Here is a 21,079-nt window from a genome sequence, read left to right on the forward strand (position 1 = left end):
GCGACGAAGGTTACGGCGCGGTCTCTGGGTCATGCGATGTCCACTATGTTGGTCCAGGATAGCCATCTCTGGCTGTATCTGGCCGACATGCGCGAGACGGACAAGACACGATTCTTGAACGCCCCCGTGTCCCAGACCGGCCTTTTCGGCAACACGGTGGAGAACTTTGCCCAGCAGTTCTCCGCTGACCAAAGCAGACTGAGGGAACAAGGGTTACCATACGTAACCGAGACGTTTCTCACAAAGTGACTATAAGTAACTTTGAAAGTATACATCAACTTATTCTACTAACCCTAACATAAAACTCTACTAATAATATAATAAGTTAGTTGACATGTAGTTTCAAAGTTACTTATAGTTAGTAGAATGTCTAAAAACATTTTAGAATACCTTCCTAATATGCAAAGTTGTGTGTATAATAATTTTATATAATAATTATTTTAAAGAAATTGATACTTTTATTCCGCAAGTCTGCATAAAATTGATCAAATGTGACAGAAAAAGCACTTATAATGTTGCAAAAAATATATATATTGCAAATAAATATAATACTTCATTGATCAGCACAGCTGTTTTCAACTGATAATAATAAGAAATGTTTCTTGAGCAGCAAACCGGCATATCAGAATGATTTCTGAAGGATCAAGTGACACTGAAGACTGGAGTAATGACTGACAAAATTCCAAATTATTTTAAATTGTAATAATATTTCACAATATTACCGTTTTTGACTATTTTTGACCAAATAAATGCAGCCTTCGTGAACATAAGACATCCTTTTAAAAATAAACTCTTGCTGACACCAAACATTTGAATAGTAGTATATACAACATACTTTTCAGTTGTATAAACTTTAATAATCCTCAGAGGACACAGCATATTTAATTGAACTAGAATGAAAATTATGGGCAAAAAATACAGTCAGTTCAACATAGTGTAATGTTTTCCCAAGGTTTGTGTTGTTGTTCTTTTAAATTTGTTGAAATATTTTCCATTCTGACAGCTAAATAATGACACCCAGGTACACAACATATTGAATGGACACTACTAATAATCCTTAAGACCTTGTTTTTGTTTTGCGTCAAATTACATGTGGTGTCTATGTGGTGTATAAATTCTATAACTTAAGCTGTGTTTGTGTCTCTGTTTTACTCTCGCAGCCCTATATCCCCACTCTGACGGCTGTCTTTCAATTCCCTGTGCAGCATAGACCTGAATTTTCCGCGAAGTAAATCATTAGTGCTTGAAGACTGTCAATCATGGAGGTTTAGGTGGGGGCAAGGAAGGAAACTGTGATTAACTTTTGGGGGGTGCAGGAAGGGTGACTGTCTGCTCCCATCAGGAGCTGTGTGTGAAGAGGAGACTCATCATGACAGCTGGGAACAGCCTCACACCTGGCTTTGATCCAAGCCCAGATCAAACCTGCTTCCCTTCCCACGAGCATTAAGCAATGTATGTGCTTAACACCTTTTCTGGATGTTAAACACACACACAATAATAATAATAATAATAATAATAATAATAATAATAATTTTTGTGTATTTGTGATGATAGAAAAATAGATGAATTCGTTTTTTTTTTTTCTTCTATTTTATTGATTGACTAAAAAAAATCTATATGGCATTTTCCACAAACAGGGTACAAAATAAGGATTCACTTAATTTATTTTAAACAAATGATCAATTAAAGGAGGATCTAACCCTTCAAAGAATGCTAAACATCAATTTCAGGAAGTAAAACTTGAAAAAAATTATACATTTTTATTTTATTGTATAAAAATGTATACAAATTTATTATAAATGTATATAATTATAATAAATGTATAAACATTGATATATATTGAACTGAATTACATTTATGTATGTATATACACACACACACACGTTTTTATTCTTATTATTTTTATGAGGTTTATAGTTTTTGTAACACTGTTTACAAAATTTGGCATGTCTAAACACAGTTGTTTAATTTTGCAATAGCAATAGGAGGTTGACCTATATTTTATTCATTTAAAACTAGCTATGTTCACATGCAAGGTTGATTTTATTTTAGATAATACTTTATCAAACATTTCTAAGAGATCTCACAACAATATGAAATAAATAATTAAACAAACAAACAAACAGAACAACTGTGGAACACCAAAGTGTACTGCGTTTATACTCATATTTATACTCATAAACAGATGGAAACACACACACACACACAGAGAGAGAGAGCTTAAATTAGAGGTTTAGCTTTTGTGGCTTGGGGACAGTGTGGCTGGTCAATATGTGTTTGTGAATTGGTGAGCTACCGAATTAATGCCAATATTTTCCCAGTTTCTCTTTTTAATGATACTTCAAAGTCCTGTTGGGGTGGAAAACTCAGGGTTAGCCAAGGAGATGAGGATCAAAACATTAGACATTTCAATTTTTTTAAAGATAAGTCCAAACTGGCTAAGCAGTCAGAAGCCTCAAAAGTTCAACATCAACAAGCTTTTCATGTTGCGTGTCCTGCAGAATGTGGGAGTTTATGTATAAATGTGTGTATGTGTGTGCCCTGTTTGTGTACAGGCAGAGCAGAGGTTATGGGAATAAACTTGTGTGAGTTTGTGCGCACGTGTTCGGTTATCTCCATGAGCTAGCATGGGTGTCTAAAGAACTTCTGCACATGCTTTCCCTCATATTTCACTTTACAATCAGTTCACTTCCAGAGATGCACAGAGCAAGCTATAATCTCAAAGCAGAAGCATTAAACAGGCCTTACGACTCTCCATTGCCTTCAACATTTGCTCCTGAAATGGGATTCCAAATGTCAAGGAGGCAGTAAATAGTACGAAATTCAAACTATCAGTTAGACCAGAATTCAATGCATGTTGAGACAGGGCTCTAGAGAAATAAACATCTTAAGTATTTGGCAAGAACATTAACCCATACCTCAATTGACTGATGCCATTTTCATGTGCATTTTAAACAATGCCTGAAGTACTGACAGATGCTGACGTCCCCTTCTGAAACCGAAAGCCTTGTTTTGAACCTTGTTTGTTTTTTGCAAACTGTTGCAATTCTAGGGACCATAAAACTCTCGAGGCATTAAATATAAAATTCCAGACTCTCCAAAGGACTCAAGGTGACTGAGTGTGAAACAATTCCAACACTAGGCTAATGTCCAATTTGCCAAACACTGTCGCATAGCAACTCACCACAGCAAAAAATAGAAATATCACCTCTAAATAAATGCATGTTTCTTTTCTGAACAGATATCTGTATACATATCAAACTCCTTAAGACTAAAATTTACAGAATCATTATAATTTCTCCCTAAATACTGCCCTTAAAAGCCTAGCTCATCATGACTATTAATTAGAGAGAATTGTGCACTCTCCTACTTGGCCTTTTTGTGTAGAACATAATTGCTGAATATAAAACAATAATAAATAAATAATAAGGGTGTAATTTATCCATACTCATGATTATTTTACCATGAACACTTCCAGATAAAATCAGTTTCATTAAATAATGCCTTTAATTCAAATTTTTTTGGCAACACAATATCCTGGAGGGTTAATGGTAAACCACACATTATTTAGTTTAAAGACTAAACAGATATATGGGACAAATATCTAATTGCACAGACCATGGTAGATTATCGGATAAAACTATGAAACCGCAATAAAAGTAACTCAGATTGTTTTTAATGCTACATGTAATCATACTTCAATTAGGGATTGTCAGAGATTATAGAAAGGAGAGGCATTTACATACACACTGTGGTTACAAGACATTTGCAAAGTTATTTGTGAAGTCACAGTAAGCAGTAATAAAAACTGCTTGCTGTTGTTCCATGCATGCCATAAAATCAGTTGCATTGCTGAACTCTAAGAAAAATCTCTTTATAGGCTTATGAGTTTGCTATTTTTTTCTGCTATTACATTTTATATTGTGTCTTTCCATCTCCCACAAGACCTTTTCCCCCAATTTATTAGTCTTAAAACTACAAAAACCTCAGCTATAGTCCATTTCATTTCAGCTCAGTCTTGTTTTCATTAAAACACTGACTGTCATAATGTCACCAAAGTCAATATGCCCATGAGTTTTACTGCTATAACATGGCACGCAATCAACACAGATCCTGATTCCAGGCCCAAACCATCAAACCATTTTAATGTCTCTGACTGAAATAAGCAGCGGACACAGACTCAGCTCAAGTCTCAACAGTGTTGTACACAGAGTGCCATTCATTATCAGTCAAATTAGTTTCAGAGCCTTTAACTATAATGATTTAAATTGGAAGTTACATTTACAGCAGCATTACATCCACACTATTTAATCAATTTGCATTCCAAAAATACTAAATAATATAGTTTTACTGTAGGCAATCTTAGGTTTCAGGCTTTTAGTTCTGCACAAACAAAATGATGCATCAGAGCTGCCATTGTCATAAACCTGAGCCTGCATCTTGTTTCTTGTTGACTGTGCATAAGTACCAAAGCGTGACAGAACCTCAGTGCATTTGCAGTATCAAGGCAGCTATAGTTGTTTAAAGGTATGCAGGTAAGACAAGACCAGTGAAAATGCAATATGGAATTATTATGACACCATTGCTGAATGCTTTAAATACATATATAATTCTATTATTCTATGTAAATCAAGAGGAGATTTTTCAGACTTTAATCTTACTTAAAAAAAAGAAAAAAAAATAATCTGCAGATTATTGGAGAGAAGAAAAAATAAGAAAAATTCACAAGCGTAAAAGTCAGCACTGATTACTGATCAGCTGAAATCTCATTTAAATGTCAAACAGCACTACGTCATGCTGTCATGAGGTAAATATCACCTACCTGCTAATCTCAGAGAGGCTGAGTTGTAGATGGCATCGTCCCGTAGCTCTCTCGCATTCACCTTCACGCTAGAGATGGCATCCGGCCACAGCCCATCTGACACTCGAACCTGAAAGTCATAACTCCCAGGAGGAGTGTTCTCCTTTAGGATGAGGAACCCTGTCCGCTTGTTCAGGATAAAATAACTGCAGGTAGAAAATTGGATTAAAGTATTAAAATATTGATTGTCTGACTGTATATACACACACACACACACACACACACACACACATACAGTATATATATATACTCCAAAACCTTTTCAGAGAAGACATTGCAAAAACCAACAGCCAATAAATAAACAATAAAAAGCAAAAGTGTAAATCTAACAGATCAACGAACACACAATTCAGTGTCATTTGAAATGTGGCTAGAGTGAATGCACTTCAATACATGGTTAGTGGAAGCTAAGAGATGATTTAGAGGGTGAATCCTTGGGTTGCGAGTGTTTCCTTTTCTAGCATATTGCAACAAATTGTGAACAGCAGATGAATGGCACTGAAATATACTGTAGATTTCACTGACCTAAAAATATAAACTAGTCTGAACCCAACAACTTCCCAAAACTGAAAAGCACAATTTATAGGTCAACTTTTGACCTCAGATTCAAATAAATATTTACACTTAAGCTTGCTGAACGTACACATGCACAGAAAATCTATAGAAAGGATGAAAGAAAACAAATTCCAGTTACAAGCTAAAACATATTTCAATGAATTAATTCATTTTTGTTTCCAAATGGAATAAAAATTTTGATCTATATTCTCTTTTTACTCTTTCTCAAAGACACTAGTGTTCTCACCGTGTACTGAAGATTCTGAGAGAGCAAGAGCACAGGTGGGCTATGTGCTCAAGACATCTAAAACTGGCCTCATCTTATCATTGTATACTCCTCTCCAGTAAAGTGTACAACATCAATAGAGAAGAGCAAGAGAGGAAGAGAGATGCTGGGATGTGTGAAGAAAGGGTTTGACATTGTTCTTAGAGATCCCTTGACCCATTTAAATAACACAAAGACTGCAGGAAAAATGTGTATGGTGCTGGGAGACGAGTATAAACATGCTAACCATGTGGAGGGGATGATGCAACGATGTGGACAGAAAGGAAAAGGATGTAGAAAGAACGAGGAGTAGAGAAAAAAAATAAGGTCTCACTTAGGAACATGTCCCTCGAAGGCATACGTCTTGTTATCCCAGTCATCTGGATCTGGTGAGTAAACCTTCCCCAGTACACTGGTTGGCATTCTCCCTGTCATTAAAAAAAAAAGCATTCTGCCATTCTCCTCTGAATCTCGGTCCACGGCTTTTAGTAATGTGGAGCTCTGGTTAAGCCGCACAACCTGTGGGCCCAAAACGTTCTCCCACACTATTGGTGCGTATGCAGCCTCAAACTCAGGGCCGTTGTCGTTGACATCCAGCAGAGCCATCTGGATAGTTGCGGTGCCAGTCAACGGTGGCGTGCCGTGGTCTGTCGCAAGTATAACCAAATGATGCTGTGCGACCTTTTCCCGGTCCAGCTCACTAGCCACAGTGACCAACCCTGACTGGTCCACAGAAAACAGATGGTAAGGATCAGACTCTGAAGCAATGCTATAAGTGATCTCACGATTCAACCCCGAGTCCAAATCACTGGCAGCCACACTCGCCACGTTAGTTCCTGGAGCGACATCCTCTCGTACGGCTGGAAGCTGTATAAAGTGAGGAATGAAGACTGGCATGTGGTCGTTGCAGTCTTCGATCTCAAGAGTGCAGTGCAGCAGGCTGGAGTACTGCATATCTTCCACTTTTATGGTGAGGTTGAAGCGTTGCTCACCTGGTCTTTCGTAATCCAAATGCTTCTTGAGACGAAGGGTCCCGCGTTGCTCCTGTCGATGACTCACCATGTAAAACTTCTGTTCGGGATCACCGGCCACCACACTGAAGGTCAGCTGGCCATTCTCTCCAGCATCCGCATCCTCTGCGGCAAGCTCTATGATCAGCGTGTTGGGCTCACTGCTCTCAGGGATGCGTACGGAGCACGTGCGGTCCAGGAAACGTGGGACGTGGTCATTGATGTCCGTCACGTGTATAGTCGCGGTAGCCGTTCCTATCATACCTCCACCATCTCGTGCTTCAACCACCAAGACGTACGAATCAGTCTGTTCCCTGTCTAGGCCAGACATTGCCACTGAAACAGTCCCAGTAGCGGGATTGATGCTGAACACATCTGCTCCGCTGTTAGCTCCATTTAGGGCAGCGTTACCCACAATTCTATAGGCCAGCATTGCGTTTTGTCCGACAGCCGCATCATCTAGATCAGTGGCTGTCATCTCCATGACGGAAGTGCCAGGCGGGGAGTTCTCAGATACGTCACCATGGCAACTGTCTGGAGCACAAGCAAAAATAGGAGCGTTGTCGTTTATGTCCCACACATTGATAATGACATCGGTGAAACCCGTTAGTCCCTCGCCACCCTCATCTGTGGCCAGGACCACAAAACGCCACACTGCCCGGGCCTCACGGTCTAATGTTCTCTGAGCATATATCTTCCCCGTGACCTCGTCAATGATGAACTCGCTCTCAGCACCTTGACCATGAAGGGAATATCTCAAAGCCTCCTGGTCAGCATCGTTATCTGGGTCAGATGCTGTTACCTACAAAATCAAAGAGAATATATTAAAACTTCAGTCTGCAACCTCTAACATAAGATCTAATAATCTATCCATTCATCCAACCTTCAATTCGTCCATCTGCCCATCCATCTGTCCGCCTATCTGTTAATCTGCTGTATCTATCGGTACATCCATTCGATAGATATAGCAAAACATTTAAATAAATAAATAAAAATAGAAAGAAAGAAACAAAAACTGAACTCAAAACTAATTCTTGACTAAGAAAATTTAAAAGTTAGGAAATAAGATTATCTCCACCAACTTTTGTATAAAAAATAAAAATAAACATTGAGATTGAAAATGAGCCTCTCACATCTTTGGACAAATAAAGTGATGTCACTCGCTGCAAATTCAGACTTTTAATAATTAACTTTTTTTGGGCTTTAATAATTATGCATGAACCTCTAGAGACTCGTTCAAAATATTGAATGCATTCAACAGAACAAATCAATCACAGTTTTCACTATAATTAAGAAACACAAAATACCCTGGCAAGGTAACATAAACGAGTGTTTGGGCAATTTCCAATGAATTGTTGTATTATTCAGTTTCAAAAACCTATTAATGGAAGAATAATGTGGTAAATTACACATCCATGACCTCTTTTCGTTTAATTTAGAGCAACTCCTAACATTTTCTTTCTTTCTTTTTTAAATTAAGGAATATGGGCCACAAAAAGTTGCTATTTTAAAATAACAAATATATGATCTGAAAACTTGAAAAGAGCTGATATGTACAATAAAGAGAATCTAAAGGCAGTACCTTCAACACAAAGACAGGAGAACCGTCCATCTCCTCTGTCACACTGCCGTAGTACTCGTTCACAGAGAACACAGGTGCCTCATCGTTCTTATTCACAATAGTCACTATTACAGTAGCGTAATCTTCCCACTTCCCATCGGAGGCCAAGATGTGCAACTTATAGAGCTTGTTCTGTTCATAGTCCAATGGCTGGGCAATGAAGATGGTTCCCACCTCGGGCTCCATGTCAAAAACACCTCCCACATTGCCTGATGTAATCTGGTAGCGTAACTTGGCGTTAGCACCTGAAGAATAAGAGCAGTTAATGAAAACAAAGAAAACTTCCTCCTCTGTCCTGAATTAATTCTTAAGAGGAATAAAGAGGAAAGCAAAGACCTACACTGACACTGATATAAACGCTACTCAAAAGGCTAAAAGTCAGAAACTTCTAAAAGTGGAAAAATTTGCAAAAAAAAAAAAAATGTATCTATTTAAAATACGATAACAAGCTTTTTGCTGCAGGTGAACAATAAACTGCTTCAATGGCCTTTAGAGGTTATTGTCAAGATTAGCCTTGGAAACTCGCCACCATGGAAACATAGACCAATAAACTTCAAATTAGGTGAAGATAAGACTAAATTAAAAATTATATTCATTTTCTAAACATTTTTAACAATGGTCCATGAAAACATTCACTTATTTCTGATTAGTCCTGCACTAAAACTTTGCTTTGTACTTTTGCATAGCTCTTGTCAGACATTTAATCAAAGGTCCATTCAGCTGTCTCTTCTGAAGCACCCAATGTTCAAACTCAAAAGAAAACATAGTGCTCAAGACTCATGTATCTTAAATGTATCTTTTTTTTTATTCTGTCAATGCCACAACCCACCCCCATTCTGTGCATTTGTGCATGCCACTCAGATTTAATTTATTTCTGAATGAAATCATTGACAGTTTAGTTTGATTTAGCAGAAGAAAGGTAAAAAAGTGGACTCAATCCAAATCTCTTTGACTTTCTTCTGCAAAACACAAAATATATTTTGAAGAAAGCAGGGGTCTAAAAAACAAGGTTCAAAATATATTATTTTGTGTTTCACAGAGGAAATAAAGTCATATAGGTTTGGAATGAAGTGAGGGGGAGTAAATGATCAGTTTCATTATATAACTATACATTTAATCTTACATATTTAAAAAGGGTGTTTTTATTATTTTTATTTTTTTCTTTAAGACACTTTGGCTGCTATGAGATGAAATATCCACTGAAGTAATGTGGCAGTTACATCGCAAATTAATTGTTTCTCAATATTGGTGTTAGTCCAGGAATTTCATCTGGTACAGACATGAATAATCATAATATTATTATTTTTACAAGCATATTAACTTCTCCTCCATTGTTGTTCAGTCATGGTATAAGTAGGATGTGACATTGGTTGGTGTGATATTTGTCCTGCCTCTCCTCCACTGTGACTGGACGGCTAGATAAAAAGTGACAGTGATGCATTTTACTCAACGCTGAACATTTTTCAACTCTCAGTAGCAAGAAAAAAATGCATAGTGTAAAATAGACACTCAGCGCCTCATCACGCTTCTGCCATTTTTGAAAATATGAAGTGCTCCCACCAAAAACATTTGAAAAATATGCTAGCCTCACAAGAAAAAAAAAATGCTTTGGTGGACACACGGACTAACACATATGACAAACTGATTGTATGGTGTTAGATAAAATTGGCTGGCACATTTAATAGGACATGAGAACAATCTCACTAAAAAAATGGATTTCGGTCACAATCACCTGTGTTGTGAATGTAGCCAATGAGAGCTGCAGTACAGTAGACAACAACCACACTTGAGTATGCAAAAATACTTGTGACCTCACAACACGGCAAACCACATAGTTTTAAGATTGTGTGTTATTTGAATCCAGCCAGTCTGTGATATTTAGGTTCTGTGTTGCTCAAATGTCTTTGTGCTAACTTAATTTGTAGGTCAAAGTTCACCAAACCTGAACTTTTGTACACATTTCATTCATAAGCGAACGGATGTAAGTGAATGGAGCGCAAAGTCGAAACCAGCTTAAAAGAAAAGTTATAATAAATGTTTGGATCCCCGCTTGAGCTCTGATAATTAAACAGTGAAAGATGCAATGCTTGTGTTTTGAGCATGCTATTTTATTAAATTCTTTATTACTCTGCTGTTATTTTGTATTTAGGACTAAATCTCTCTGAGGTAGGTAATAAATGCAAAGAGACTTCATATAAACAAATAACCCAGTTAAACAAACAGAGCAAAAACACTCCTGCTTAACAGTCCTTCAGATCTTGCAGTGTGTTTGGATATCCCTGCTGGTACGAGGTTAATGAATAGGGAACGACACATTAGGAGCCTTATCGCCATTTCATCTCCACCATCTCGTGTTGCCTAGGGTACCACCACAAAATTGCATTAGGGAATATTTGGCTTATCTGCATTTTCTGCTAATGCACAGAATCAAGCACGGCTTCCTTGTGTAAGTACAGTTCCCTTTCAGTCGGTCACTCTCGACGTTACGTCGGATGACCGATGAATTGGGATCTCGCTAAGAGAGACCAATCTACTTAGAGTGTAAACTAAACGAGCCAATGCACATTGGCATGCGATTATTGCATCCAGCTGCCGCTGATCACAGCGTGAGTATAAGTAGGCAGCAGATGCAGCGCATATTCAGCTTTTCGCTTCGGAGCCGAGCGATCACATCGTTCTGCTCCTGACTACTCTACTGAGAGAAGAAGACTGAACGAGTCCAGCGCGCTCTTGGACAGCTCTTCATGTTGGCAGTACGGCGCTTCAGCGGTGGTGGTTTCCCGTGTCGAGTGGGTTGCACACATCAGGCTGCACTACCCCGTTTGTGTTGCAGGGGGCTACTTCAGGCAGTAGCGCGGGCGGTCTGAGGCACTCCGCAACCAGTTGAGCTGCCAATGGAACGTGCTGGGTATTGGAGGCCTCCACCGTGTCCCGAGCCCTCAAGGTTGGACCATTGGTTCTTCGGGGTGGTCCGCGCTGGTTCTCAGCGCCCCGCCTCAAGTGCCTTTCTTCCCGGAAGTGCATGAGGGGCTCATCAGGTCATGGACGGCACCTTTTACTGCCAGAAACCGATCTGCTGGTTCCTTCTCCCTACAGCACTACAGCAGGGCCCATTTGAGCCTTTGCAGGTGGTCGAGCTGAAGTTTCTGTCAATGAAAACTCTGCTCCTGCTTGCATTTGCCTCCATCAAGAGGGCAGGGGACCTGCACGCATTTTCGGTCGACTATTCGTGCCCTCCTTCAGGGAACGAGGGTTACCATACGTAACCGAGACGATGTACTATGATGTCTCATCAGTTTCCCGTGGCTCTGCTCCAGTGGCTGCGAGGGTTAAGTCAGAGCTGCAGAGAAAGCTAAAATCCATTCATCAGGGTAAAGTTTCAGGCTCAGGGAATGTCCAGCCACTCCAGGCTGTATAATGATGAATGACTGATACAAGAATTCCCTTCCTCGCTCTGGCATCTAATCGTGGATTCAACTGGACCACAGGGAATTACACGCTTCAGTAGTGCATCTATATACCAAGACAGGCTGGCTGATGAGTTATGTAGACTATCCTCTTTGTGCGTGTTTCTGGAGTGTGTGATAAAACAAAAATATTAGCCAAGGCTTTTGAATGGCAATGTATGAGGCTGGTTATCTTGGGAGCAGCATTTGTTATGTTCTCAGGGTATATTGATGAGGAACCAACTGTCTCTGTCTCTCATTCACGAGTGGCACAGATGTTATTGCATGGAGCAGAAGAATATGAGAGCAATAGCCTGGAGACAAACTCAAACTCATGGGAACATGTTCTAACTGTGTTTCATTAATATCGCTGTGTGCTAGCCAAGCCCTTTGAGAGGTTTATGCCCTAATGTAATCCAACTGCAGTAACACTGTAAATATTGAAAGAATATTTCCCTTTTTATTTGATCTTCCTTTTTTCCATATTTTTAAAATTCTGAATTAATCTTTAAATATAAAGTGAAATGTATAATAAAAATGTACAATTTTACCTCATAATTAATTATGTTGTTGATTTTTTTCTTCTTCATAAATTAATTATTCTACATTCCCTTTACAACTTGTAGAAAATATATCAAGTGTTGAAGATCACACCTGAGCTGTGATGTCAGATTCTCAAATCTACGACCCTCATTTTCACCCCTAGTCAACACTCCATATTTCCCACTTCCGTCTTACAAATGAGCATATTGTTCTACCCATCATCCAATGCCCCTCCTCATCTTCACCTACCTTCATCTTCATCATTAGCGCTGACTGTGAGGATGGTGGAGCCCACGTCAGCATCCTCATCCACGTCAACTTCATACACAGACTGCGCAAACACCGGCTTGTTATCGTTCACGTCGCTGATGAAAATACGCACATACGCAGTATCTGACAAGAGTAGAAACACACAAGATTAGCAATTTGTGTTCACACTACTCTTATCTTTACACTTCCCTTTTCTCGTATCTGACATTTCCAATCCCATCAAATTCCTGTGTCTTCTGTTTGTCGCATTCATTTTCTGACCATCTTCATCTCTCCATCTTCTTCTCATGCGTGTGGCTCTACGTCGTGCCTGAAGTCATTAGGTGATGTGAAGAACCCTGGGAGTTGTGTGTTTACTGAGTGCAAGCAAGTAAAATTTGTGATGCTTGCCCCATTTAAATGAGGTCTATGTGATATAATTATCAGTAGACACATCAATTACAATCTGCTGCTTAAGATAAGAGCAATTATTAAAGGAAAAGTTCACCCAGAAATGAAAGACGGGCTATTTGCACACAGCGTAAATAGTGTTATACTATTTATACTTCGTGCAGATAGTGGCAGATACCTTTAACACTTCAGTGTATTGTAGTACAATATAAAAACTGTGCAATAATAATAATAACAAATTCAGTGTATATATATATATATATATATATATATATTTAATCATAAATGGAAATATGGCTGCCATATTGGGACCTTACTTGTTTCTCAATCCCTAAATCCCAACCCCTTAACCGTATTAAACCTCCAATAAAGGTGAGGACACCTCATCCTATTTCAATGAAAGGCCTATTAAATTATCCAACACACTTTAATTCCAATAATAAATACCTTTTGGGCTTTATTTCACTTTATTTACCCTTTTTAAATATTTTATTAATTTTTAATTCAAAATAAATGCTTCTCCGAGCTGATATGCGACTGGAACAAGAAGAATGGAATCAGAAAAAAGCAGATTCAAACTTGGGTTGGTTGCATCAAAATCACTTACCCTCATGTTGTTGTCGTTCCAAAACGTTATAACATTCTTTCTTCAGTGGAACATATAAGAAGACATTTTGAAGAATACTGGTCACCAAAAAGGTTTGGTAACCACTGAGAAGAGAGAATCTCTCAATATATATCTTTGATGTTCCACTGAAGAAAGTCATACAGGTTTAGAATGACAGGAGACATTTCATTTTTATGTGAACTATATCCCTTTAAAGCAAAAAGAAATCTTATGCTACTTTAACAATCAAACATGCCGTGACCTTTTCAGAGCCTTCAGTTCAGTCAGGGCTGTGAGAGGCAGATAGACTCTGATTCGAGTCTTGATCCTGCTCTCTTTCTGACATGTTATGTTGTGTAAGAAGAGCACAGCATACGCTTAGCTGCCACTCTTTGACAGGTTGGCATGTTGTTCAGAGCCCTGCCATGAAGGCACAAATGCAGAGGCCCAACTCTGTTGTGTGATTTTCTGCTCAAAGAGCACTTGTGTTGTTTAGTTTCCTTGTCATATTGACATTTTGACAGCATCTTAGTACAATTAGCATTCACATGTTTCTGAGTAATTATGTGTGTGTACATGTGACTCTCCGCTAATCAACACTCTGTCTCCTGTGTGCTTGATAATTTACATTTGTGTATTTCACTACAGTTGTAAGTGTGTGGGAGTGCACGACTTCTCCTCTATTTGGAGTGCAGGGCAAACGGTGAGCAGACAGACAGCACGGGAGGACAGAGAGAACTGGAGCAGATTCATTTCTTTCTCAGACTGTCCCTGCTGCTCCCTGATATTTCCCCCTCTCCTTTGGCACCTTCATCAACATTTAAACCAGCAACTTTTATCTAGCTGACTTCAAGTGTTAGTGGGTTATTTAGGCAAAGCAAAGGCAAAAGAGACACTGTTAATATTCCACACAATGAATTAAAAATACATTTGTGAGAGATTCTGGCTAGCCCTGTGGTCTAACAAATCCAATCAAACTGTCACGCTGTCTATATTAAACAAGGATTATGCAATGTAATATTTTATGCAGCTAATGGAAATATTCCCCTGAACTTTAGATCCTCTTTAGCTCTGTATTGTGAAATCCCACAACCCCACTGGCGATGTTCAAACAGTCAGTGTTTGTGACTGACAGCTGTAATTACTAACTTGTATGAATCTTGAATAAATTCTTGTTTATTGATAGCATTCAGTGACCCTAGTGATAGTGACAAACACATGCATTAAATATGGTCTGCATGATTCCTGAATATTTAAGAGAGGCATTTTGGTTTTAAAATGGGTTATATAGTGGAAGTCGTAACCAAAATGTGTGAGAATTATATTGTATTTATAGCAGCCTAATACCGACTGCAAGTGTCATATTGCTTTTATACAACAGTTCAATAAAGTTGTTATTGAATAACTTTCTTTCCAGACACAATTATCAGCAGTGAAATTTACTTTCCATTAAGAAGAGATATTTGCCCCCTTAAACTGATTTCAAGGAGTGTATTATAAGTATACACTGTCCTTTATGTACAATTCTTATATTTTATTAAATGTAGTTTAAAAACTATAATGCTGTTACCAATCAAATGAAATCAGTGCCAACAAAATCCATCTTTGGACTACAGATGTGGCTCAGATGCTGCATCTGAAGTGGCATTTAGATGTAGTTTCACAGTAAATAATGTCATGAGATTAATGTTTTTGAATAAACTTTAATCTCATGACATTATGAACTGCTTTAATTTAAGTAAAAAATTATGTTCAGAGTGCAAACCAATCTTGAGAGCAATCAAACCAATGAGTGAGTCTTAGATTCAGTCATTCATTGAATCAAATCATTCAAGTGGCTGATTAATTCAGGAACCAAGCAAGTGGATGTCTTTATAAAGGGTCATTGATTCACTGATCTGCCTAATTCATTCAAAAATCCAGTAGTGTTTTGTTCGTAGAGGTGCAACAGTTTTGTTGTGGCTTTGTTTTGATTTTTTTTTCATTGGTGAAACTGTCTGAAAAGTAAGTCACTTAATATTAACATCTTGTGTATTGGACTGTGGTATAAAATCATTATCATATCAGCACTTGTGATAATATTTGGGAAAAACATCGATATTGCTTAACTATATGATATGTTATAAATATAAAGACAAGAACCCATACAGGGGCACTTTCTGCCCCCATCTCAAAATTAGGGGCATTTTCCAGTCATTTTAGTGGTACTTTTGACCCATACTCCCATTAACTTCCAACCCTGATTGTCAGTTACTTTGTGTATTTCTGCACCACACACAGTAGTAGCATTCCTGAATAAAAGTGTTTTTGAATTAATTAGTTCAATGAATGATTCAATGACTGAACTGTGGCCATCTATTGATTTACAAGCACGTAACAATGTTACAAACAGAAATCCAGTCCCGGTGATTTTGGACTGTATATCAGAATTTTTGTAATGCTGCTCAACCAATCAGATTTGAGGACGGGAAGTAACTGTTGTATAATGTATAATAAGTGTGAATATTTTCCCTATTTTCATATTAGCTTTAACTATTTACTGTAACTCTGCCACATAGGGCTCGCTGTACCTGAGTTAGGCTGTCCATGCTTTCCTGGCCTGGATGATTCCCAGCCATCTACTGACTTCACTTCCAAAAGGTAAGATCCCTTGGTCTCTCGATCAAACACAGCCTCTGTGTAGATGGTGCCCAGCTCAGGATCAATGCGGAAGTACTGATAGTCTCCACTACGGTCATTCAGTAGGGAGTATGAGATCTGAGACACAACAAAAAAGAAATTGGCAAAAATAAATTAAATACAGAGGAGAAATAGTGCCAAACATGTCACAGAACAGTTAACAGGGTTGTGTGAAAAATTTATTAAAGTCACCATGAAATCAAATTTGAAAATATTAATTTTTTAATGGAATACTGTAGTGTTTATTATAAATAATTTATCCGTGCACTTCATTATTTTTTTTTAATTCATGTGCCCTCGTAATCTTTAATCAAAAACGTTAACCTCCCCTCCCCCTCAAAACGACTCATCTTCTCTTCCGGTCACGAGCTATGGCGCAAGGGTGGAGTTAGTCACGTGAGGGGTAAATGCTGGGATAAACAACAGGGGGAAAAGCTGAAGCTGATGCTTCACTTTATAGCACTGATACCAGTCATGAGGGAGTATGTTACCCCTAAACATTGAAAAGATATTAGGATATTATGACAACATTACTCTTAGGACATCGCAAACTAATTTTTTTCATGAATATGACTTAACCTGATGGAGGACGTGCTCAGTCATTCAGGCAGTCTCTCTCTCTTTCGCTCTCTCTCGCGCGTGCATGCTGTTTAGGCATGTTTTGTGCCATTGATCGTCGTCATCATCCTTAATAGATAAAACATTTATTCATGCTTGGGTGTCGGCTGTGAATCCAGAGAGAAATCCCCCACCACTACTTCAAAATGGCATTCAGATCCCATGAGTATGACTTAACCTGATGGAGGACACACTCAGTCATTCAGAGAGAAATCCCCCACCACAAACTGCAAACTGGCATTCAGATCTGCCTCCATTTTGTTAGCAACGCCCCAGCTTCCAACGATCCAATCAATTCCCGAAGGACGAAATCAAGTCCCGCCCTCTCATTTCAGATGCCGTTTCACTAGGATACGCCACAGTAGAGAAGAAAAGACAATCGCAACTTCCGTTTCATGCCGACTTTAACAATTAATACTGGTCTTCCTGTGTACATGTTACTGCCTATGTGCATGTATATGTGTGTTTAACGCTATTCCGCCTCATCTAACCACATGCAATTAAACAATCCAGCCTTTTCCTCATAATTTATTCACCAATCGTTCTGACCTGAAGCTGAGACCTCCTGTTGTGTGTTTTGTCAGTAATGCCTGTAACGCATATTGGCAATTTCCCAGCAGGTAAAGCAGAAATCAAGGCCATTCAAGTTAAGAATAATGAAGCTAATCTAGATAGCCAAAACTGTTGAATTGAGGAAGAAGTGCCAACTGCTGTTTCAACAAGGCCCAAACAACAATTACCAGACAAGCTGCTCTGAATGGCTGCACTAAACCAGCATGGTGTGAGTATTAAATGATGCCCTGCTGGCCACATTAGAGCCGAGAACACAAGTAAGAGGCTGAATTAAATGTAAAAGGCATAATAAAATGATTGCAGGGGTCAGATTAATAAAACATGCAGCAAACCCCATCTGGCACAAAAGGGGCTGTGTGTGAGGGGGTGTTGTAAGAGAAAATAATGATATTAGCATTCACACCCACAAATGACACGCATTATTGTGCCATTGCATGGCATTTGTAATTCAGAGGATTGCTGAAAGGCACATGTTCACTATTGGCCAATAGAACGACAGAAACATACTCAAAAGTTTGGAGTCTGCAAAATATATAGTACGTTTTTTGTTGTAAATGTATATAGCAAGGACAAAAGCATTGATCAAGTGATAGTACAGACTTTTATAATGTTGCAAAAATATATATTTCAAATAAATGCTGCTGTTTTTGAACTTTCTATTCATCTAAAGGATCCTAAAAATGTATTATAGTTTCCACAAAAACATTAAGTAGCCAAACTTAATGATTTCTGAATGATCATGTGACAAACTGGAATAATGGCTTCGAAAATTCAGCTGTCATCATAAAATAAATTACATTTTAAAATATATTAAACTAACAGATACTTTCTACTGTAATACAATTATTATTTCACAGTATTATTGTTTTACTATATTTTTCATCAAATAAAAGCAGTATTATTAAGCATAAGAGACTTCTACCAAAACATTTTTTAAATATTTTGAACGGTGGAATGATATATAGAATGACAGACTGCATATCATTCTAATTAAAAATATAAGTGATATGCCTTTGAATGTGTGCAGTACATACATTTATCTACAAAATAATGAAATATAAGAACTACAGACATGTTTGCCTTCCCACTGAAATATGATATAAATACTGCAGAGAAATAGTAGCCAGTGTTCTATCAGAAGAAATGTTTTGGAGGTCATAGTGAGATACAGTATAAAGATCATTTCATTCATCCTCATTTAAAACGTGGCTGTATCACAAATGTTCTTTGAATTTTACAGATCTTTCAACAGTGACCATATTGTTTAGCATAGAGTACTGTATGAATACAGTGTTTACAGATGGATGTTGACTGAGTGAATAACTATTTCAATTGAAAAACACTATTTCATACCTTCCCATTCAGTCCCAGGTCAAGATCATTAGCTGACACTTGGAGAACTAGAGTCCCAATTTCGGCCCCTTCAGTCACAGATGCCTCGCATATGGAGGAGGTGAAGAATGGAACGTTGTCATTGACATCTGTCAACAGCAGACAGTCAAAAGGTCAAACTTGACAAACAATTTGTATAATATTTTCATCAGTTTTCTTTGGTTGGTGCAAAAGGAAAGACTTTCAGTTGGCTTCATTGTAAGTCTGTTACACACTGATATTGGGCTCCCTGTCATTCAAAGAAAATGAATAATGTGGCCTTGGTGCACAGAACATATGTACTTAAAGTTTTAACAAGAAATTACTCATGTGAATCAATATTTAAGCATTGTTTACAGCATTAATGCATCAGTTTGACCTCTTTATGTGGAGTTTCAGCCACCTGACTATGAAGAAGCAGAAATATCCATGGTAGATTGAGGGAAGTTAAAACGCACTGGTTACTAATGTATCATTGGTTTCCTGAGATAAGGGAAGGAGCGTTGTGTCGCTGACTCTTATGGGGAAACTCCTGTTCACTCTGATACTGAAGCCTGATTTGTTCACGTTCGTGTAACTGCATGAAACAAATGGCACTTCAACCCGCCAAATGGGGAGGAGCTGACCGCTATACAAGTCGGCTCTGAGTGCCATTTCATCAGAATCTTTCAACTGAAGTGACAGTCATTGTCTTTAGTCTTTAGTCATTTGCATGCAGCCTTATAGCACGGCAGCCTACACAATGGTCACTCCCTTATCTCAGGGAACCGAGGTTACGTTAGTAACTGGAGCGTTTCCCTTTCGAACGGTCTCTCCTGTTGCGTCGCTGATGCTTATGGGGAGCTCATCCAATAGCTCCTTGCTTTAAGCAAGTGCAGAACGAAGCCGCTCTGCAAGCCCAGCCCCGGATCACCCGTACTGAGGGCTCCTGTAAGCATGAGCCAATAATGAGACCCACGCCACTTAGGATGAGGACTATATAGCATAACCCTCTCCACTTACAAGTCAAGTCAAGTCACCTTTATTTATATAGCACTTTTAACAATACAGATTGTCAAAGCAACTGTACAGCATTAATTAGGAAAACAGTGTGTCATTAATGAAAAATTACAATGGTAAACACTAAATTTTCAGTTAAAGCTGCAGTCCGTAAGTTTTGCCTCTTTGTCGCCATCTCTGTGTGAAAACCTGCAATTGCAGCTGTTTGCGTAATTGTATTCCATGCGTGGGGTTATGCTCCAGCATGGATTAATCTAATGTTTTGAGGTGAATGTGTGGTAGTCAGTCACGGCACCGGTGTGGATATTTACTGTACTTCACAATCACAGATTCTAGCCTACTAAGTCTTGGAATATATGACCCAAATAAGAATTTTCACCATATACTGTCATCTAAACAAGTAAGTAACAAGTCTGCCACGTTTGTTCTGACCAACGGTGATCAAACCGTGCAAATTATTATTATTGTTATACTTTGTTCTCAAATTATTAATGTTAACATCAGCATTGCGTGACTATGAGTATAGTGTATATTAGGGTGTGATTTCAGTTTCTGTACAGTCTAATCTCTAATTGTCATACCATTCAAATTTCATATTAAGAAATTATTTTTACCCAAAGAGCAAATTATGCTCCCTTCGAACTGGTTGTCTTTAAAATACAGATCTTGTGTAATCCCAGGCTATCTGTAATCAGATGCACATTTAAAACTGGAATATAATTTAATTTCATTCACATGCGTTTCATAAACACATAATCCTTTCTGAATTACAATACGCCATTAAAATGATAAAATTAATTATTCTAGCTGCTGTGAGAAAAGGCTATAAACGATGCGCTACCTGCAGGATCCGCACATGCGATATAGCCTACTAGCCAGGACAACTTCTTTATGTTTACAGATGTGACGTAATGACGCAGTACCATGCTTGAATTTCCCGCGAAAACCTACCCGTAGCACTCAAATTAGAAAACATTATTATAAGCTTACCGTTGTGAATCGGACTAAACTAAGGCGATAGTTTTGAACATCGGTTGGTCATGTACTTGCTCAAATATTGATTTCGGATCATTTTTAAACAAAAAAAATTACGGACTGCAGCTTTAAAGGCAGTTCATCATTGAATTCAGTGATGTCATCATCCAGCTCAGTTCAGTTTAATTAGTATCTGTGCAATCAAGTCGATGATATCGCTGGACATTAAGTGTCCCCAACTAAGCAAGCCAGAGGCGACAGCGGCAAGGAACCAAAACTCCATCGGTGACAGAATG

At 38.3% G+C, this 21,079-nt stretch overlaps 1 protein-coding gene across 1 annotated transcript in view; it reads right to left on the minus strand.

Annotated features, from left to right (window-relative positions):
* LOC107680491 (neural-cadherin-like) overlaps nt 1–21,079 on the minus strand; it is a 188,152-nt gene that overhangs the window by 77,634 nt on the left and 89,439 nt on the right. Inside the window, exons 13-18 of the mRNA XM_016476377.1 lie at nt 18,792–18,919; nt 16,139–16,325; nt 12,551–12,694; nt 8,274–8,557; nt 6,016–7,493; nt 4,823–5,007 (exon numbers count right to left, since the gene is read on the minus strand). Coding sequence (XP_016331863.1) covers nt 4,823–5,007; nt 6,016–7,493; nt 8,274–8,557; nt 12,551–12,694; nt 16,139–16,325; nt 18,792–18,919 — 2,406 coding nt within the window. The remainder of the gene's footprint in view (nt 1–4,822; nt 5,008–6,015; nt 7,494–8,273; nt 8,558–12,550; nt 12,695–16,138; nt 16,326–18,791; nt 18,920–21,079) is intronic.

Source organism: Sinocyclocheilus anshuiensis, unplaced genomic scaffold (genome assembly GCF_001515605.1).
Source record: "Sinocyclocheilus anshuiensis isolate Anshui unplaced genomic scaffold, SAMN03320099.WGS_v1.1 scaffold1496, whole genome shotgun sequence".
Taxonomy (NCBI): Eukaryota; Metazoa; Chordata; class Actinopteri; order Cypriniformes; family Cyprinidae; genus Sinocyclocheilus; species Sinocyclocheilus anshuiensis.